The 21,323-nt window shown below is 40.0% G+C and overlaps 3 protein-coding genes and 1 long non-coding RNA gene across 8 annotated transcripts; 2 read left to right on the forward strand and 2 right to left on the reverse strand.

Annotated features, from left to right (window-relative positions):
- The first annotated feature begins 196 nt into the window (after window positions 1–196).
- Window positions 197–2,915, forward strand: tmem17 (transmembrane protein 17). 2 transcript variants are annotated; one of them, XM_028040097.1, is made up of 5 exons: window positions 197–1,207; window positions 1,384–1,487; window positions 1,812–1,925; window positions 2,370–2,513; window positions 2,676–2,915. In XM_028040097.1, the coding sequence occupies exons 1-5, from the start codon at window positions 1,093–1,095 to the stop codon at window positions 2,775–2,777; spliced, it is 579 nt and encodes a 192-aa protein (XP_027895898.1). In that variant the 5' UTR covers window positions 197–1,092; the 3' UTR covers window positions 2,778–2,915. The 2 variants fall into 2 exon arrangements, with proteins under 2 accessions (XP_027895898.1, XP_027895907.1); XM_028040106.1 differs by having other exon boundaries at window positions 210–1,207; window positions 2,657–2,915.
- On the reverse strand, window positions 2,680–13,181 carry agbl2 (AGBL carboxypeptidase 2). Of its 4 annotated transcripts, none has more exons than XM_028040033.1 (21): window positions 12,972–13,181; window positions 11,204–11,324; window positions 10,873–11,040; window positions 10,675–10,779; window positions 9,488–9,635; window positions 9,111–9,366; window positions 8,326–8,727; window positions 8,071–8,213; window positions 6,781–6,937; window positions 6,521–6,647; window positions 6,333–6,433; window positions 5,878–5,990; window positions 5,707–5,779; window positions 5,415–5,510; window positions 5,229–5,306; window positions 5,090–5,146; window positions 4,850–4,955; window positions 4,613–4,741; window positions 4,505–4,529; window positions 4,217–4,419; window positions 2,680–2,815 (listed from the first exon to the last, which is right to left on the reverse strand). In XM_028040033.1, exons 1-21 carry the CDS (start codon window positions 12,981–12,983, stop codon window positions 2,745–2,747), a joined length of 2,691 nt encoding a protein of 896 aa, XP_027895834.1. In that variant the 5' UTR covers window positions 12,984–13,181; the 3' UTR covers window positions 2,680–2,744. The 4 variants fall into 4 exon arrangements, with proteins under 4 accessions (XP_027895834.1, XP_027895824.1, XP_027895807.1 ...); XM_028040023.1 differs by lacking the exon at window positions 2,680–2,815 and adding an exon at window positions 3,393–3,589 and having other exon boundaries at window positions 10,873–11,037; window positions 12,972–13,179; XM_028040006.1 differs by lacking the exon at window positions 2,680–2,815 and adding an exon at window positions 3,393–3,589 and having other exon boundaries at window positions 12,972–13,179.
- A 366-nt stretch (window positions 13,182–13,547) lies between these two features.
- Window positions 13,548–21,015, reverse strand: fnbp4 (formin binding protein 4). The gene is made up of 17 exons (XM_028040048.1): window positions 20,859–21,015; window positions 20,350–20,421; window positions 19,772–19,896; window positions 19,400–19,574; window positions 19,039–19,186; window positions 18,850–18,946; window positions 18,426–18,770; window positions 17,918–18,110; window positions 17,702–17,817; window positions 17,515–17,619; window positions 17,185–17,318; window positions 16,051–16,211; window positions 15,332–15,612; window positions 15,072–15,186; window positions 14,702–14,895; window positions 14,164–14,321; window positions 13,548–14,057 (listed from the first exon to the last, which is right to left on the reverse strand). Exons 1-17 carry the CDS (start codon window positions 20,980–20,982, stop codon window positions 13,967–13,969), a joined length of 2,634 nt encoding a protein of 877 aa, XP_027895849.1. The 5' UTR covers window positions 20,983–21,015; the 3' UTR covers window positions 13,548–13,966.
- LOC114158533 (uncharacterized) lies at window positions 18,075–18,420 on the forward strand. Its single transcript, XR_003598420.1, has 2 exons — window positions 18,075–18,216; window positions 18,305–18,420. It is a non-coding gene; the product is annotated as an uncharacterized LOC114158533 (long non-coding RNA).
- Window positions 21,016–21,323: the final 308 nt, after the last annotated feature.

The raw sequence follows: 21,323 nt of genomic DNA on the forward strand, positions 1-21,323 counted from the left end.
GTCAAATAATGAGGTCATTAGCAGGACTCTGGAGAACTTGACTGCATTTAGGAGGTGATTCAACTATTGAATTCAAGTGTGTTGGACCAGGGAGACATCTAAGAGGTGCAGTTCACCGGCCCTCGAGGACCAGGATTGCCCACTCCTGAACTAGAAGATACTTTCTGATAATTATAAATTACTTCTCTCACGAGTTTCATTCAGCTACATACAACCGTGATAAGAACGTATAATTGTAACTGATTATGCCATAAAAAATAAATATCTTTCATAATGAGATGGTGTATGTTTTATTATGACAGTGGGCTGTCATTTGTATCTAGTTCCTACAGGTCCCAGTAGTTGTTTACACAGCCCACAGAAGCTGTGGCCGCAAGGAAGAGTCACAGGTTTTTACACCTCCAAGCATATATATTTAGAGAAGCACAATAAATATGAAGCTTCACTTTCCTTGTCATTTTCCCTACTGCACTAAATAATATCCACTGTCTCTATTACCAAAACTGTAAAGAAAAAAAACAAACTTGAAATGACTCCATTTTTTTTAACAAACATCAAGTTATGTTAAACAACAGTCCTAGAATGTGACAGGGTTGGTTAGGGTGAGATTGGATTGAGTCACAGAATTAATAATTACCATATTGATTGCAATAGTTCATACCAATAAATTTTCTATGGGAAAATGTTCCAAATCCTTAACTTTCTTGGCCATTTTTCTTACTGTCTATTTTGGAGACTCGTATCCCAGAAGATGTTGCTTTATTAATGTTTTTTATGTAATGTTCTTTCTAAACCAGACCATCTGCTTTGTAAACTTGTCCCTTGTGCAGCAAAGCTCCCACAAAACATGATTCATGTATTTCAAGGTGGAAATGGTGTGTTTAGGCCTGTAAGCTTTCACTTTCCCTCATAATTTAAAAGTTGTCAGTAGGGCTAAACACGTAAACAACAAACAAACAAAATAGAGAGTTTAATCAAACCGCAGAGCGTGTTCCAGGTTACCATAGAAACAGCGACGGTTTCCATGGTCCTGTTTACCAGGAAGAGGCGGGGTGTATTCCTTTCTCCAGTTCTGTTGTTTTTAGGCAGAGGATGGAGCTCCCGGAGACCATCAGAAAGCGCTTAGATGACTTTTCTCGTAATATCTTATTTGACCAGACTCGAACTGTGACGTTCGTCGAAGAAAACAACGGATTCTTGCCTCACGGTAAACCAAAAACAATGCGACTAAACTTTGCAGACGAGTTAGCACAGATGTTAGCATTGGTGTAGCTGCATGCTTTGCGTGGCATTATTTTCCTTCTTTTGCTAATAAAGTTGATATTAAATGAAAACATCGAGGATGTTCTGGGGTTTATCCTGGTGTTGTTCTGATCTTTTCAGAGAAACCAGTTCTGTCCAGCCTCCAGCTGCAGATGTCGCTGTATTTTAACATGTGGTTCTTTCCCTGCTGGTGGATCAGTGAAACTGTTATGCTGCATCTCAAGGTATGAAGGAGGGCATTAGAAAGAGACACACCGGTGTACAGATATACAAAATACACATTATATAAGTGGGTATATTTAGGATGTAATTAGCGAATACGCTAAATATACATTTAAAAGTATGCATCATGTTAACCAGTCCCCAGTATACCTGAAATCCCTTCGTAGAGATATTATGCTGCTATGTTTTAGCTAAATCAGCAACAATATGATCTTTTGCTAAAATATATATCATTTTGAATTAGACTTGAAGAAGAACTTAATGGTTTCAGCTAAATCACACAAAAAACATCTTATAAATAGTTTGGTGTTTGTCATTTCCACCAGTACCCTGCCTTGCCAGAGTACTACAAGTTCATCCTTGTGACTATTCTGCTGCTGATGACTCTTATTGAGGCCATCAGGCTTTATCTCGGATATGCTGGGAACCTGCAAGAAAAGGTGAGACACTTCTCATTAAAAAACCCATTAAAAGCCTGCTGATTGTTGTTAGGGCTGCACAATAGAAAAGCTTATGTTGGCAGTAATTGCTAAATATTGCAATATCAGGTGTGATATGCTTCCATTTTTTTTCTTCTGTTTCTCGCTTGTGCTTCCATCAATCTGTGACAATCAAGCATGCTGGGCAATGCCATTTGTGTCCAGTGTGAATATTAGCTGTCGAAAAACTATCAATCTGGCCAAATAATAAATTAAATGAAAATGTAAGCTCATAACATCTTGAATATATTCATCCTACAATTACTGCACTCCAAACAGTCCTTTGCGATATAAACATTGCACACACTAATATTGCAATATATTGTGCAGCTGTGATAGTTGCTTGGATCAAAAGTGGACAGTGAAATTCATAACTTTATTTATTTCTTTAACATTTTTTCAAAGGTTCCAGAGTTGGCAGGCTTTTGGTTGCTCACCACCCTTCTGCAGCTTCCCCTCATCCTTTTCCAGCTGTTTAATGAAGCCATTCTCATCCAGCCTCTGGAGAGGGGCGTCCACATAGTGCTCACTGTATTCATTCTCATACAGGTATGGGTGTCTGCTTGGCAAAACTGGACTGACATAGTCTACAATTTTATGTTAAAACACATTATGCAGCATATGTTTTCGTGACGTTGGCATCCATCAATTGTTACTGAGTGACATGCATTTTGTTCTCCTCGCTGATCCAGGCTGCCTCTGGTTTTGCAGCGCTGCGGAACATGGTTAGACACACAGGGAGCCAGTTTCATCTCCAACAGTTTGACTGACTTCGGAGGCTCAGACATCCACGTCTGTTCTGGTGTGCAATGAGTCACAAGGATGCCTTCTTTCTGCACATCTCTCAAACACTAAGGGCGATATGAAAAAGGACTTAACATGTGTCAAGTGGTTGATATTTTCATATGATTTATATTTAAATAAAATATTTATTTTTGTATTTTATTCAGATCTGGTTGCATTTTCTTTGTGTATTCTTGAAGGAATTAGTTCTAGATCCAACATCCTTATTTTTGAACTGGCATCAGTAACTTTGAAAAGTAAAAAATATTTAATGAATTCAGGATTAGTTTCATATTCTGTTTCCAGGCTGTATTCCTTATCACTATGTCAAAGTTCCAGCCATCCATCCCATTTCCGTGCAGTCATCTATCTATCCATCATCCATCTGTTTATTATCGGTCGTCATCATCTCATTATTCCATGCATCAATCTGTTTTTCTATCAGTCTATGTTTCTATGACAGAGAAGCAGAGTGATTCTGTTTTTAACATTTTTATTTGTCCACCATCCATCCATTCAGGCTGACTACTGTTAATATATTGATAGTAAGCTTTTGTATTTATATTTTTAAAAAAGCTCTGGAAAAGTTACATGATGAAGAGACAGAAGGATGTGTGGGAACATATTTATGTATGCCACAACAAATGCAAATAAAGTCTTTTATTGAGGCGACAGGAGGCAGATTGCAGGGAGTTCACATAGATTACAGATAAAAGTTTTTCCTTTTGCTTCTGCCCAGGCTCAAATAAATTGTTGAATACCTCACTTTCTCTCAAGGGGGTGCCAGCGTTGTGAGAGCCCTTTGGTTTTGCCCATAAGAGGTGTAAACGAAGATGCATCCACTGGAAATTAGATTATATTGAAGGAGATTGTTGGCTAAAAGCTATAGAATTATGTTTTGGTAGAAAGTAATAATAATAATAAAACAAGGTAACAAAATTAGTAACTGAATTAAATGCAGTACCAGACATATTTATTGGCAGCCCTGGTAAAAATGTTCAGCATAATTTCCCACCGCAAATCTCAAAAGCTTTCAAACTTTAAATTGGGAACAATCATTCAATGGGGAAAAATGTCATGTTTATAAATAATTGCTTTTACATACGTTAACAATGGGACAATATTTGGCAGCCCGGGTCAATGGGACAGCAGAGTGTCCTATGTAATGTTTCAAAAGGCTAAAGCAGACTGAAAGAGGAATCTCTGACAATTTCTCAATGCACAACATTGAATTTTGATCATCTCTGATGTTCTTTCCAGGTTTCGGAAAGTGTTGCTCCTGTCCCACTTTATGTTTTACATAACATGCCAACTTCATTGCACTTGAGGTTGTAAAAACAAACAAAATAAATTATGGGATTTTGCCCTAGTAAAGAAATGTGGCATAAAAGGTTTTTTTACTTATCTCTACCAGAGGTACAAATAAATTTGACTGGCACTATAAAGAAAAAAAAAATGTTAGGATGTACCTTCAGATGAATCCTTTAGGGTCCCTTCTCTACGGCGGGCTCTGGTTATGTCTGTGACCGATGTGGAGAAACCCTTAGTTGGAAAATTACCAGAGACCCACTGTACATGTTTGTCTTTGAAAACACTGCAATTGCTGGATGTGGAAACGGATGAAGTCGGAGGAATGGGTGTAGCCATTTTGATAAACCCAGATGGAGGAAACCTGCCAAAGAGGAGACACAAACCCCTAAAAACGAACATTCAACATCCTGTGTTGTTTAAAAACATAACTCCTCTGTGTGGCTTACCTGTATGGAGCTAAGAAAGTTGACCCTAAAAGAACACAAAAACAATTTACTACCAAATGACCACAACTGAAAAGCGTGACATTAAACCTCCACACATGCCACTGCTACCTTGTTGAGAAGACAAAGGTGGCGTATAGTGCAGGGGCTGCATCAGAACAGGAGAACATGGCGGAGGAACCTTCAGAGAGAGAGGGGGGCAGCTGCATCTCACCTCTCTATTGCTAACCGCTTTATCACCTGCGAAGCAAGTAATATGTATGAATCCTTACCACAGAGAACCTTTTCAGACTCCTGAACCATTCTAAGAGATTTGTTTCATCTGGAGTCTGTAAGAAGTAGCAGTACCTGATGGTACTGCTCCACCTGATGGAGGCTTCATGTAAGGTGTGCTTTCATACAGATGCTTCAATTTGTGGTGCATACATGGGATGCAGTCGTCCTGACTGTCCTCCTAAAACACAACGTAGCTTTTGAAATAATTCAACATTGTAAAGCTGAGAGTGAGCAATAGTATCAGAAAGAACAGGAGATAATCGGGTGTCAGAGTTTGAGATCTTTGACTTGCCAAAGTGTTACCTGGCTTACCTCTTCAGGATGACTGGTTGGAGATGAGACTACACATGTTCCCTTCAGGTCATTCTGCTTTACATACAAAAAATACAGCTCTTATTTTTCAAGATTGCACACCTTAGTGATCTGGATACTAATATCCCACAAACCTGACCTTTCCTCTCTTTTGTCCTCCAACAGGTGACTCTTGGCTTCGTACTTCATCCATATTTTCAGGAGAAAGGCAGGACTCCTGCAAAAACAGTTTACTAATAACCCTTAAAGGAAGTTATGAACACATTAACATGTTAACAGAATACAGCACAATAAGCCTGACGGTATATTTGCTGCTCTCCAGAACCTTTGTCCGTGAACTAGTCCTCTCACGGCTTGGTTGGAGTCTGTCTCTTTCCTTACGAGATTTTAATTTTTTCTTTTTCTTCTTAAAATGAGTTTTCTGAAAGGAAGAGAGAGAGTCAGAGAGAAAAAGAAGGAGAGAGACAGAGAGAGAAAAAGAGGGAGAAAGAGAGGAGGTGTATGTGTGAGAAATCGATCAAATATGATTCAAACCAAACTTTAATGCCTTTAATGAGCTTTTGCTCAGAGATTTAAATATAAAGTTCAGTTCAAATAAATGTAATTTGTCAGGATACCTCTGGAATTCTTTGCTGGTGCAGTAAGTGAACTGGAAGTCCGTCTGAATCTGAACTATTAGAGCCACTCGTGCTGAGAAAGCAATTAAAAAAACAAGCTAAATGAGAGCACAATTCATTTACTAAACCCTTTTGCCAAGTGTTGCCTGCAGTTTAACATAATAAAATTACCTGGTTTCCAGGTCAGACACAGAAAAGCTACCATCGGTATCCAGAGTCTTGCTCATTTTCTTCCTGATCTCTGTTTTCAATAAGGTTGACACCTCTGCTAAACAGTGATTCACCTAAAGTAAGAATGAAAAAGGAAAAATAAAACTGTATCTGTTGGTAATTTCCAGTGCCCTTCAGAAGTACACATATTCATTCAACTTTACCAGATTTGATCTCGATCAGACCCCAAACTTCATCTATGCATTGGGATTTTATGTTATGCACAAACACAAAGCAGCCCATATGTAGTTCAGGTTTTCAAAACAGAAAACCAACAGAACTCATTGACAATATGGTTGTAATATGAATAATGTTTAGGAGTTTAAGGGATGTATACACCTTTACAAGGGACAGTTTAAAATTTACATTAGTAGTCCATGTTTCTACGTAAAAGTGTATTCTGCTTCATTTCTTGCCTTTGTTTGATCAGGGTCACAGAAGTCCAGGAGGGTGTCACAGAAGTAAAAGCCCATCGACTTCAAATCTCCAGTAGTAAAATGGGTCCCTTTTCTGTCATCTAAAGTAACAGCACAAAATACTGCAGAACCTTGTGCAACGTGCACATCTATGAACGCATGAAAACATGCAGGAAGCCCATATTTACCCAGAGTGGATCCTCCGAAGGTGGCCTCTAGGGTGTAGCTGTTCTTGATGCCCAATCTCCACATGACGATCCGCCCTGTTCCCTCCTTGCTCTTCTGCACCTTGAACCTACAGCTCTTATAGGAGAACTGAGAGAATGATTTAGATGTTGATACTGAACATACGTTCCTCAGATAAATCACAAATATGAAGAAATACTGTATGTTTGCAGTGTTTAAAGCTTTTTTTCCTAAGACGCTGCCAAAATATTAATAAGGTTACCTTATTCCTTGCATTCTTGCTCATCATTAGCGGAAAGACCCTCTCTTGAAACTTGAACAGCTTGCTGTGGCTGTCACATCCATACATGAACACATTGTTTTTGCGGTTGTGGCCGTGAAAATCACAGTAAAGAACTACTTCTGTTTCAGCCACAAGTCTACAGAGAGAGAATAGTAAAACAGATTTGGAAACGGTTTGGAAGAAGTTCATAACAGATTTGTCATGAAATGCGGTAGTTGGCGGTGAGGAAGACACCGTGGACCCAGGTATGTAGAATGAAATGATGATTTAATGAAGATGTACACAACAATCCAAAGTCCAGGCAGCACAGAAGAGCAAAAGCTCAGAGCTGGTAGCAACTGGACCCCAAACACAGCTCACAGCAGACTAGACAGTTTTGACAGACAAGGACCCCACAAGGCACACAGGTGGCATTAAATACATAGAGGGTAATCAGTGAACGAGACACAGCTGGGAACAATCAAAGGGTAGACGGACAACACAGAGACTCAACAGAACACAGAAACCTAAATAAACACACAAAAAACCCAAATCACTACAAGATTGGGCTCAAATGCGTAAGAGCAGCACCATAAAATTCACGCTGGGCTGAAGACCTATTTGTAAGTTCTGTTAGAATTTAATCATGTCTTCTGTGTTGTGTTGAAATGTGTGGAAAAGCTTAAAGATATTTCCCCTCATTTCAGAAAGTAAAATCATTACATACAGTCATATTACATAAATTAGAACATACGTCTCACGTGAATCTTGCTTGTCATATTAAAAATACCTGTTGAAAACAACAACTTTTAAGCAGGGTTTAAGCATATTTATCATTACGCCCACATTTTTGTTTTTAAATATAGTTTTTCTATTGCTGTGACATAATATTCTAATTTGATGTCATGTTTTCATTAGTTGCACATGGAAAATCATCATAATTAATGGAAATAAAGGTTCCCAAAAGTCCTTCTGTGTATAATTATTTTATATAAAGTGCTTCATTTAATGATATTGTTCTTAAAATAAATGGGATGTTCAATAATATTCTATTTTATTAAATGGACCTGTAGATTCATTTCATTCGAAGTCGAATAATTCAGTCCTTTATTTCTTGTCATTTAGATGATTATGGCTCAGGAAAACCCAAAATGTTGTTTCTTGGAAAATTACAATATGCACTTGTGATTAATAAAAGAAGAATATTCTAAACAGAAAAGCCAGGCTTCCGAAGAACATATTTTCCCCAATGCATTCAATAGTTGGTTGGGGCTCCGTTTGCATTATTACCTTTCAACCATGTTCCTGGTGTGCCAAACACATGGAAAAGAATCCTTCAGCAACGTTTTATAGTTTCTGTTGAGATCCCTGCCTGCCAGTGAGCACCTGTAGTTTCCCACCACAACACCATCTGGGTTCAACATTGGCACAACCTGCAATTAACTCAGTGGGGGAGAAAAAAAAACATTAAAAAAATTAGGATAGAGAAGTTTCAAAAGCATTTTGGAATAACCGGATTACAGCTGACAAAAATGAATTGCGCACCTTGAAAACAAAGTTATCCCTGAGAACTTGAGCATCATCTGAGTCTCCGAGCAGAAAGTCTAAAAATCCCTCCATCATCCAGGATCCATTGGTTTCCCCTGGATGGACTCGTGCTGTCACCACCACAGCCTTCTTGTTTCTCACCTCCTCCTGGCTGGTCCCTCTAGACGTGATGGTAATAACATAGACGGCGTTCCCTGCAAGACTTTGGCACAGCGTCCGCACTTCGCAGTACGATGCTACTGCTGGATTGGAGGTTATCTGCTTCAGGTAGTACTGCAGCCGTGAATACGTGTAGGGGTAGCAGTGGGCCAGGTAGCACGTGTCTGAGTCATAGGGGAACCGGAGAGTCCAGGTGAGCGAGTACAGGCGGTCACTGTCATCATTGTTCTCATTTGAATCCTGCCCAGACACACCATTAAAGTCCGTTGAGATTGGTACATAAGATCTGTCCAGATTAGAGCTGTAAAACCTGCATTGCTTGTGGAAAACACATAATTTGTTGAGTTTTATAAATTTTACATAAACATGTGGCAATTCTAGAATGAAGGTTAAAAAAAAACCCCACATAATTTGTCACCTAAATTTGACACATCCCAAAGAAAAACAAAAACTTGCATAAAACAAAACTGTTAAAAACAGCCATCCTGTCACGTTCATATTTAAAACACTTCTTTAAAAAATAACTTTATCTACATACGGTAAATGCGTGCTATTTTTTGTTGCCATGTCATGTAACAGAATTTGCAAACATGAAGTGGTCTGAAAGCGGATCCAGATGCTACCTCGCTGCAGTTCTGATAGTATCTGATGTTGGACCCTGCTCGATGCCAACCAACTCCATTTTCCTTAGCCGCCCTCTCGGAGTACAGGAGCGGCCTCATGCCGAGGGAATACAGACTGCTCGCCTTCATCAGGTTGGTTATGGTGAAGCGGTAAATCATTTTAGCCTTCATGTTCCTCAACCTGAAGTAAAACCACTGCGTGTGCTTCTCAGTGTACATGTCTGTACGCAGCGTGAGCTCATAGTCGAAGGCGCCCCTGACCAAGCAAGAACAACGAGAACACACAGTTCAGTTGTTGTCACATTGATACAAACTTTCGGGGGTAAAAGATGAAAGCTGGATGACAAACAAAATAAACCAAGAGTGAAGAGACTCACACTTGGACAGCCTTCTGAAGGTTGCCACTTTCGAAGCGCGATTCAAATTCAAGAGTAATATCTGGGGGTGTGTCAAGAAACTTGGCACAACTGGTGGAGCCCCTGCTTCCTCCAACACGAGAGCAGGTGAAATATAAATGCTTTGTTGCTTAAATAATTAAGAAAGATATGAAAAGAAGAAACACAGAATTAAAAATGATGGTTCTGTAAAATAAATTGACAATGAGACAATGTAAAGCCCTTGGAGAAAGAACTCATATCCCAGTTGAACATTTCTACATTATTGACAACCAGAACTAAAATGTATTTAGAAAATTGTGTAAGCCCATTTATTATTTTGCTTCCATCTCAAAATTGTGCATGGTTTATGGATGATCTATTGCATGAATCCCCCCCCAAAAATGCATTAACATGTTATGTGAAAAATGTTCAAGGGGTACAAATACTTTTGTAGCATGTAGAACTTGAAAGATGTGTTGTTGTTGTTGTTTTTTTTACTTTAAAAAATAGCACTCCTTTTTTTCTTTTTTAAAGATGGCAACCTGGTTTGCTCATAAGAAACTACTATTAACCAGAATCCCGCATTATTTCAAAACCTTTAAAGTCACATTTCCAATTAGCTGAGTTTAGAAGGATTTTATTTGCAAGAAGACTCAAGAATCTCATTTGGTTTATTTTGTCATTTTATTTTGCTTTGAGGAAAGTAAAGACTAGATAGAAATTGTCTTACGACTGCTTTTGGCCCTTGGATTATATGGGGTCTCTACATTAGAAAGATGCTTACATACAATGTTTAAAAACACAAACATCCTTATTTTGTCTCATTGTTTCTCATAGAGATTAAATTACTCTACGGTGTTCCTATTTTAAATCACTTGTTTCTATTTGCTAAATAGAATTTGCCAAATGCATGAAAAACAAGCAACGAACATATTATAATTGCCTGAAAATCTATCCACATGTGCCTCCACTTGACTCTAGTTTAAATTGGACAATCAGAAGTTTGTGACATAATGACATAATCATACGTGGCTTCCAAAAGGATTTAAAACCATCATAATCACATAAAATCGTTCTAATTTTTCTGTCGTGAAAATTGTTATGTGTGATTTAATTGAGTGTGTGTAACTGTCTGGTATTATGTTCTTAGGTGTCATGATGACTCTCCAAACCAAACCCATAGTTACCAAAGTCCGAGCAGTACACCACATTCCCTGGCCCATCTTCAGCTGGAATGAGGGACTCCTTGTGGGAGGGCTTATGAAAGGGCTCCGGCTCTGGTGGCTCCCATTCTAAAAAAAAGCAAACAAAAAACAATCCCTCTATGAGTAATTATAGGTCTCCATCCAACCAAGTGGCAAAAGTCAAATAGAGTGAAATGTGACCTATGTGCTGGATGCTGTCGCTGATGACTTCACACTCTACTGGCCATCGGGGGCGAAGGAAGTTAACCAGATCAGACGGTGGCCTTAGAATGAAAACCGGCTGACCACCATGGAAGTTTAAGAGCAGCTGCGTTGTCCTTAGAGTCTGACTCAGATTCATGCATACTGCTGGAAGATAAGTCACATAACATCTAATAACACATCTAATAACCTGTAATCTTGGTCAAAGTGCTGTAACACATTCTTCTAGCTTCACTCAGTTACTTTATTAATTCTACATCCATGTGCTATTAGTTGCAAATTGTACACACATAACTTAAAGGTTGCTTACACTGCCTCCTCTCCGCTAATTCGTCCTCAGTTTGCTCTGAGTTGGATTCGTCAGGACCCAACGTCTTGCAGGTTTTCCTTAAACTCCTGATGACGGCGCCCGGTGTTCTCTTTGTCTGAGGCTGTAAATAAAATCGCCATTAAAATTGTTGATTTCAGTCAGATTTTATAAAAGGAATTATACAACCAGCGTGTGCTGCTTTCATCTTCAAATAAGGACCTCCAGTTTTTTTTTTTTACAGAAAAAAAGACCTCATTGACTGAACTCCACACTGCTTACTTCTCACACAAGCGTCTATATATCATTATCTTTTAGTTAGAAAGATTTTCTAAGCTTGAATGTTTCCATGCATAAGTGCAAATATGTATATCTGCTGTAGCTGAAAGAGTCCTTATGGTCCTGCATTACTCTCAAGAAGAGAGCAGTATATTACAAAGTCCCTTTCAGAAGGTAATTAAGCACAAAATGAGGTTGTGTTACATCTAAACCCTAACACTGCATACTACCCTGAATACACTATTCTCACAGTGAGATATGTGTGCAGCTGCATTTCGCTGAAGGGATTATTTTCTTCATTAAGTTGTTGTGCAAATTAGAATCCACACCATTTTCAGTCTCTAAATGTGTAAAGCTGGTAGAAACGCCTCAAAGGACTTGCAGCTGTCACTGCAGTGAAAGGTGATTTTACAAAGTATTGCCTCATAGGGGCTTAATACTGAATATGGACACCACATTTTTCTAAAGAGCAATTCTAAATGACAAAATAATTTTTGTTTTTTTTATTGCGTTCCGTCACAATAGTTTTGTTTTACTAGTCAGATCATGCTGCACACTGGATGGTCTATTGAAAGTCTTTCTGCTACAATCCAAGACTTTCACATTTACACTAATATCTATATATATATTAAGATAAAAAGAACCACAAATTTACAGTACAGACCAAAAGTTTGGACACACTTTCTCAATGAGAAGGTGTATCCAAACTTTTGGTCTGTACTGTATGTCCAAAATGTTGTAGGCAAAACAAGTCAACCATTGGCTTTCCATCTTTGCTTAAACATGCCTGAAACTACAATTTGGACTATTTTGAGTTATTGTTACAGGGGTAACACTGTCATCTGCTGACAGTTTGGGTTATTTTTCTTGTGGGTAAACTGGTTAATAAAGGAACCTTTTTAATGAGCAATCTTGTCTCCTCCAATTAATTATTTGTCCGCCGGATGTATTAGTGTTTGCTAATACATCCTGTGAACGTAAAAACGGTTTGTCCCCCAATAGCCCTCCAATGTTCACTGGCACTTTGTGCCAGTCCATTACGTAGAAATCCCACTATGGTATCAGTTTGAGGTATTAATTGAACTGTGAAAACGTTGGAGTAAGAACACTGCAAATATGTAACTTGTTTTCTTAGTCGAAGCTTCGTTTTTGGTGGACAATTACAAAATCATTGTCAATTATACTGCAGTTTAATATGCTGTTTTAAGACACGATGGGGTTGTTTACTTTCTTCTTTCTGTATTATAGCTGTAACTTGGCAAACTAGTTAAACACTCGACCACAAATATTTTAGAAAGAATAACATAAAACGTTCCTCATGCCTCCATGTTTCAACGAATATCCTCTTTATAAATGTAACCCAATCGGTACCATTGCCTTAAGGAAATCAGTTGTGATTTCCCGCTGGTTGATCCAAAATGCTAACATTTTGTTAGATTATGCCAAGAAAACTTGTGCAAAAATTGACTTTCACAATCTCGTAGCACCTTACCTCGGTGGGCATGCTTTCCTTTAAGCGCTCCGTGGGACTGAAAACACCCAGAAAATTATTCCCGACGTTGCTTGGCAACGAAGTAGCACAACACAGCGTTTTCCATGGATGCGTACGGTCAAACCTTACCGATGTCGCGAAGAACAAGCCGTAAGTACACTAGTTTGATGCTAAAAGAAAATTTGTTCAAAAATTATCCCTCGGTGTATCTTGCAGCAAAAACAGTTTTTTTTTCTTTTACTTTGTTTTTTATTCAGTGTTCTTTAACTACATTACATAAGAAAACCTATTTCTTTTAATTACTTTTGCAATTACGGGAGCTTATTAGGAATCTTCTCAACTCCATAAACCTATTCGTTTTAAAGTTTACTAAATAATGGACTGGTAAGCTCAATATATACTTAAAGGTAAAAGGAAAACATTGCACATGCTACGGTCTCTTAAAAAGAGGCATTGCATTGAGAAAATAAAATAAACATTTTGTTTAGCCCACCAGCAGTCGTTCCTCTGAACTTTCGGCATTTTTTGTTCACATTAATTATAATAAAAAGCTAGTTTCTTTTAAATAAACAACAATTTTGAAAAAAAAATTTTAATAACTTTTTACAAAATTTACAAGTCCAGGGACAATCCCTCCCCATCTCACAAATTTGGCCCGTTCCTTCCTTCCCCATGTAAAAACACACTTTAAAATAGACAATTCTTCCAAACAAACTAGTGGACATCTGAGCTGCGTCTATATAAAAAGGAAAGCCTATTACCTCAGCACGTTTGGCACATTTACAGATCTCGTACAAAAACAGGACATTCAAACCCCCTTGATGAGAATGGCCTGCCATATAAGGGCTTCAAAATGTCTCATATGAACATAGAACAGCTAAGAAACTCCACTGATAGTAAAACAAATCTGCATCTCGTCAGAGGGATGTTCTTATGGTATAGGTAGGAGCGGATTTACAAACACGGCCAGGGCAGCGTGTGGGAATCGGCAGGTGTTACGTGCTGTTCATCAACTTCCTTTTCTTCAACCGGTCCCGCCAGTCCTCTGGTAGTGCCTCAAAGTTGGCATTTTTTGAAGCTTTTCCCCTTGAAAATTAAAAAAAACAAGCATTAAAACAACCACCTAGAAGCACGAGAGAAGAAAAACTATTTAAAAGCACTGATTGAAGCTCATGGTAACACAGAAACATACGTCATGAACTGCTGTTGTTTCCAATCCTCAATGCTTTTCTTGTTGAGCAGATCTCTGTCTTCGTCACTGGAGCTGCTCTTCTCTTCCTCATCTAACTCTTTTTGAATGCTCTGCCACTTTTTCACCAGTGAAGGCATCTTTGTCTTACTTTTCTTTGGCTACAGAAACAAATAAATGAAAAAGTCAGGATAATGGCTAGAAACCAAAATAAAGTGACAAGTCAACAAGATAGTCAAAATTACAATTTACCAAAGGACAGATGGATGAGCAGACAACAGGATGGACAAACTGATGGTAAAATGAGCAAAATATATATAGAAAAGGCCAAACAAACATTTAGATGAATGGATTAGCTTATGAGTGAATGAATGGCCTGATAAATGAATGATTGGATAAACAGTGAAACAAGCAGATGAATAATAGATATATGCACCGATTAACAAACAGATGGATGAATGAAAGCCCTTAGATCAAGATGCAGGTTTTTAATTTGATGGGAAGCGTGATCCATTCCTCCTCCCTACCCCCCAACACCAACCTTATCCTTTTTTGTTTTCTTGGTCTTGTCTGCAGGTAAAGGTTTGGCTGCAGCAGGTTCAAAAGCTGGCTGTGAGGGAGGCAGCGGTGGCTGAGGAGGTAGCACTGGCACAGGGGGGGCTGGAGGTTCGCATGGGATCAGAGGGGCAGCCACAGCCGGAATACCCCAGTAGGCTGCTGCTGGCATTAGAGGTGCTGTAAAAAATGAAAAACCTCAGGTCTCAGCTGAATAAAGAGGAATGGTACCCAAGGATTTTTGCTGAATCATTTGAAATGACTGCACTAATTGGAAATTGCATTAAATTTTTAAAAAGTTGGGGAAAAAAACTTATATAATAAGAAATACTGTGGAGGATTTGTACTGCATTTACCTGCAGGAACTGGAGTCTGAGTGTAAAGAATGGGACTGCTGCCAATGGTAACAGTTTTACTCCCCTGACCAGCTTTCCGTTTCAGGCCCTTTCCAAAAGGAGCCGACTCTATGATCTGTGTCAAGAAAAAAAGAACAGGTTATTTAGTCCGGGACCAGGGCTCGGACCAGGCCTGGAACCAGGGCCGGTACCGGGATCAGGGGTTATTTAGTTATCAGATGTAAACTAGTTTATAAAAAAAAAAGTGATTGCTCCATTACCTTCATGTTAACAGAGCCACACCTCCCGCTGCCGTCCTCCTCTGTTCCAGGAGCGGGGGGCTCCTCTTCGTTGTCGTCGTCCACATCCATCTCAACCTCCATGATCTCTCCATCGCTGTCAGGAGGTGGTGGAGGGGGTGGGGGCGACTCTGGAGGGAGGGGAGGGGGCGGAGGGTCGTTGGAGGGTGGAGGAGGGCTGTTGGGAAGGGGCGGCTGGGACGGGGACCAGAAGGAGGACGCACTGGGCTGAGGAGGCGGAGGTGGAGCAACAGACGAGAATTCTGTTGAAAAGTGAGAAGGAAAACAAACAGAAGTCAGGTGGAGACGTCACAGTTGTTGTTTAAAGCAACATATTGAATGAAGGCAGATAAACTTTGATGTCCATTTGACGTACATGCAGAACAATTTAAATTATTTATTGGCATTTTTAAATGTATTTCTAATATTGTATAAAAAAAGACTTAAGTGGTTAAATGAAAAATCTGCAGAATGAGCCAACCTTTTATCAGATTAATCGTCACAATGATTGATTAACTGTTAGTTGCAGCTCTAATATGGCAGTGATGTACAGTGCTGTTATTTAAATAACATTAACAGAATCTTTAGGTTTTTCTAATTTAGAAAAAGTTAAAGCATTTTACATGTTCCACAATAAAAATACTCTAGTAGCGAATACAAGCACAGAACTCAACAGCTTAAGATGCTTTGCCAACACTGACCTGTAGCCCCACCAGCTGGTCCAGATGTTTTTGTCTCCTCTTGGTTCAGATCCTGTGTACTTGGAGTGTCTACTGGGTCCTCCGTCTTGTCCTCCTCTGTTGGAAACTCCCACTGGGAGGCACCAGTCCGTTCCCTCACATAGAAATACCGCCTGTGCTCTCTAAAGAATGGAACAACAGACATAGAAAACAACTGTCTCAACCGCCGTCCTTGAAACTGGCAGAGCGGCATGGTCACCCTGTGACGGTGGGGCAAGGAAGTAGGCAAAATGGTAACAACAGGGAGCAGGAATGTTTGTAATGGACGGCAATGGTTGCCATCCAGGAGAAGGGCCCAATTGTGGTGTCGATATGGGTGTGGATAGAGGACCCACCTTGCTTTAAAGAATAAATAATGTAAAACAAATCATCTCTAGGTCCCGAAAGTAGCTTTCAGCAGCTCACATCATGGTTGTCACATTTGCTCTGTTTTAGACAACCATTCCCTCCCAGATTCAGGAACAAACCAGGGAGGAAACACCGTTATCATGTTCAGCCATCACACATCAGGAAATAACAAATCACACAATCCATTCATTTTACATTAAAAATAACAACAACAAAAAAAAAGATTCAAAAAAATATATGAAAAACAGGAAGACAGATAAAATAGAGTTGGTCTGACCTTCTGGATTCCCGTCATTGCTCCATCTTCACACTTTGATGCATGACACTCGTCGCTCCCAGGGCCTCACTCTGTCTGCTTTGCATCATGGGAGTCGTAGTCCTGTAAAGTGCAAAGCTCTCCCACGAAACCAACTCCCCCCTAACATACACCCCCTCACAAATGTTTCACCGAATGAACCCAGAATCGGGCTGAGCAGTCAGTAACAGGGACATGGAGTCCTCTCTGTGGGAGCTCCAGTTAACAGGAAGCAGGGTGGCTCAGAGCGGATGCTCCCTTAAGGTTTGTACCACAGAAACCTGAAGTCTATTTCTGGTAATCCACTCGGACAGGTTAAGTTTCTCCCCCAAGTCATGTTACAAAAGGCTGCAACCTCGGCATAGAGCGGGGGAGTGAGGCGGCTGTTGTGACAGCGTAAGATTTCTGGGGGACGAGGGAGGTTATAGATGTGAAAGGTAAGGAGCGCGTACCTGTCCCAGTGGCAGGACCAGCCTTTAGGGGTGGCGTTAAGTTCATAATATTTTATGTGTTCAGCAGCTTCCTGCAGCTTGCGTCGAAGATAGGCCCCGTTCAGAGCACCTTCCCTCCAATCAGCAATCCGTGTCTAAAAAAAGAAGCACCACGGGGAAGATGAGAAAGAAGTAATTGCAGTAGGTTTCCATAGAGGCACGTCCAGTGATGGATTATTATGAGGAGTTCAAATATTAAAATCTGATACATGCTTGTGCAAAATTAATGACAGAACGTGCTAAATATTTCAGAGGTCACAGCTGAGAGCCGGAACATGGACCATTTCTCACCTCAGTTTGCAGCAGGAGCAGGTGAAAGTTTGAGATGGTCTTTTTGTTTATCCCCAGGAACTCCATCTTGCTAGTTAGGGTGTTTGCTAGTTCGCCAATCTGAAACTGCATATTTTAGCATTAATACATGCTAAGATGCACCAACAAAGTTATATTTATATGACAGTAATGAGAATGTTAAACTCACCTTTAGCTCAGGGGTCTCTACTTCGTCCTTGTTGGGAAGTTTTGAAGCCCCTGTCTCCTCTGAATTGTCCGTTTCCTTTACTTCTCCTTCTACGACACTTTCGGTTTTAGGCAGACCTAAAAGGCACATATGAACAAATGTTCTCAGTGAGATTTTCAAAATTCCAATTAAAATACACTGAGGTGCTGTTATGTCAGAATAAAAATTTAAACTCACTCGTTTCTGCGTTGTCCAGGAAGTCTGAGCCTCTGCTGTTAGAATCGGGGCTGGCAACACTTGGAAAGACGGCCTTCCAGCGGTTCTTCTTCAGCAGAGCCCCACGTGATCCTGCAGCATCTTGGCTGGTCTCTGACATGGGACTGGAGCCCCCTGCGCTCCCGTCGCCTTCTTCGAGTGCCCGAAGCTCTGCCTAAAAACGGGTAACAACGGCCAGTTACATTAGGCAAACCACTGGTTGCAGATTTGGCTCAAAAATCACAAGGCATTCATGAAAGATTTACACCTTTGCTGTAAAGGTAGGAGAGAAAAAACTGCAGGAAAATGTTTTAAAAAGTAAGGCAAGACTACCAATTGTATTTATCATGTTTCTCCATCTTTTTTTAGGCTTTTCCTAAGGTGAAATATTCAGTAGAGGCACCACAGCTCAATAGCAGTGGTGTAGTGTCTGCTTCTTAATGCAAGAAGTCTGGCAGTGAAAATAAAGTGACATTTCTGCAAAACTCACCTTTTTCCTTTCTAAAGCCAGTTCTAGTTCGACTGTGTCCTCCTCTGCCTCCTCTTCAGCATCTGATTGGTCTCCTGACAGCTTCTTATTAGGAACATCTTTCTGCACTGCGACGTTCGGGTCTGATTCCAGAAAGGGTATAGTGGGAGATCCTACAGGCTTAGCAACTTCCCCATCAGAATCCAAACTGTTCTCAGTCTCATCTAATCCCTTCATCAGCCTTTTCCTCCATTTTTCCTCTGCTTCTTTCACCTCTGAAGGAATCAGTGGACCAAGGAGAGAGGCAGCCACTCCCTGACGCTCCTCCTCTTCACTTGTCAGAGCTACAACACTCTCCACAATCTCCTGTTGACATCAAATGCAGACATTATAGTTACAAAGTTTGAAGGATTAACATAAAACTGACAATCTAAACGACACTTGCCTTCGCTTTTGTCTCTTTTGAAGCGGATGAAGCTGCAGCAGCGTTTTCTTCTGCGTAATAACCTGCACCGGCTGTGCCATTCTCATTCACACTGGTGCTACAAGGAGAAAGCAAGCATTATCTTCAAAGACAACTACACTGTTTATCACAGTAAAAAAAAATAAATAAGGCTTTTTCTTTTAGTTTTACCTGTTTTCATAATGTCCCAGACTTTGCACCTGATCGGCTAAATAGTGTGGCAGTTCCCAGGACACTTCATTAGTCAGAGTGTTCCAGTAGTAATAACAGCCAGAGTTCTCATCCCAAACTTCCTGCCAGTCTCCCATCTCCACACCCACTGGAATACAAAATGATGCACATGTTGGGTTGTTTTGAAATTGTTGACAGAATGACCAATCTGGTGATAGCATAGCTAGATCAGGGGTACTGCTGTACTTAAATGCTGCCTAAAGAGAAGAATTCATCACAAGATGGTTTCTACAAGTCGTACAATGTAGAATAACTTCCCTTTGAAAATGTACAAGTTTCTATAAACTGAAAATATAGCTACCTCCGGCTAGGGAGTACTGCGTATTGTACTCAAACTCTGTGCTTTGCTGATTGTGACCATCCAGCGCAGATTGCTGCTGAGGTTTAACCTCAGGTCGAGGCGGGTTGGCATTGGAAACGGAGGCTGGAGCCGCTGCGTCGTCTGCAGCTGGCTGAGTTGTGATGGCATCAATCTCCTGAAGTGGGAAAAAACGGTAGAAACAGAGTAATTAAGCAATACAAAAGACATCATGCCCTTCTTAATATTTTCATAAATTTGTGGAACTTATCTCTAACCAGAGAACTAAAGAGAATGTCTTACTAAATTTGAAGACTATTGAGAGAAAAAACTGAATCAATTTATAGTTATGATGTAGGGTATATATACACTCACAGCCATGAAATTGGCCAGGGTACTGTCGATGTCTGCTGGCTGGTTGTGCTGAGAATTTGAAGCTGAACGGCTTCCACCATCTTCTTCATCGCTGTCTTCATAGGCTCCAAGCAACGACAAACCTTCTATGTCAGAATGAAAAACAGAATATCTTACTACATCAGAACCATCTGCAAAAACTACAAGCAGACAAACAGATCATGTGTCTGAAAATTTCAGTCTATTTATTTATTATTCTTACAAAATTGTGCATTTTACCATAAAATAATCCAACTGTATGGCTTATTGCATGATAGATACAATAAACCATATGAAATGAAATTATATATTATTTGATGATGTATCAAAATATATCAAATGATGATATAGCATATGTTTAAACAGCAGGACCCAAAGGAAGCTGAGCAGAATTGTAGTCTAAATTAAAAAACTGTGCATTATTTGAGAGAAAAACTGCATGATCTGTAATTTCATCTTTTAGAACTTCATCTCTGTCATTGTAGAACCAGGAATGTTATCTTTCGTCTAAGAAATATAACTAAGTCTTAAGTTACTCCGATTAAAACAATTAAACTCACCTGTGGCTTTTACTGTTGGCGCTTTCATGCTTGTCAGTTTAACAAATCTGTGCCCGTCGCCGTCTTGTTCATCTGCACGGAAGTGGCAGAAAAATAGCATACAGTAAACCACTTTAGTCGCTAGCAGACTGGCTAGCTAACAGCTAATCAATAAAACAGCATCTACAACTTAGTCTACTTTGCTCCATTAAAAAGACTACAGCAGGCTGTCGGTATTATGTTGTTTTCTTAAATCTGGGATCCCTGAAATTGATATATCCACCGATGGCCTACCAATGGACGTGAACCAGCACAGTTAGTTTAGCCGCTAACATTAGCTTAGCATGCTAGCTGTGCAAATAAATCCCTAGAATTAGAAATTTTAATACAGAACGAAACATACTATACGACACTAAGCGTTGATTAGCAACGAAAATACATCGAGTTTGAGTAATTTTGTGTTTAAATTGACAGGCTTCGTTCTTTTAGCCTTGAGTTGGGTTTTCGCGCTGACATGCTAGGAAAATTACCATCAGAACCCGAGGGAGCCTCTTCTCTCTCTGCGGTATTTCCGCCGCGGTGTCCAGGTGGAGAAAGTTGCAGAATCGTCCTTCGACCCACGGCTCCTCCTGCGATTCGGCTTTTCTTCCCCATTAATGTGTCTATTGAACGGCACTGCTTCTTTGGCGTCGACCGTAGAAGCTGAACTGCTTCCACTCAAGGCCGACACAAAGGAAGAAGTACATCCGCTCGAGACGTGTTAACGTCCGGGTCGCAGAGTCACTTTCGTATAACTGCATCGGAAGATAAGCAGCTAGTGCGGCTAACAGCAGAAAGCTTCCACTATGGAAATGGATCAAAATGTTATCATGTTCGACGACAAATTAGTGTCTCCTGTTGCCATGTGTACCAACAACGTGTCTATATTATTAACAGTCGGACTCTAAGGATGAAGCTAGTTAAAGAAAGTCGGCATGGGATGTCAAGGTACCCGA

This window comes from Xiphophorus couchianus, chromosome 2 (genome assembly GCF_001444195.1).
Source record: "Xiphophorus couchianus chromosome 2, X_couchianus-1.0, whole genome shotgun sequence".
Lineage (NCBI taxonomy): Eukaryota > Metazoa > Chordata > Actinopteri > Cyprinodontiformes > Poeciliidae > Xiphophorus > Xiphophorus couchianus.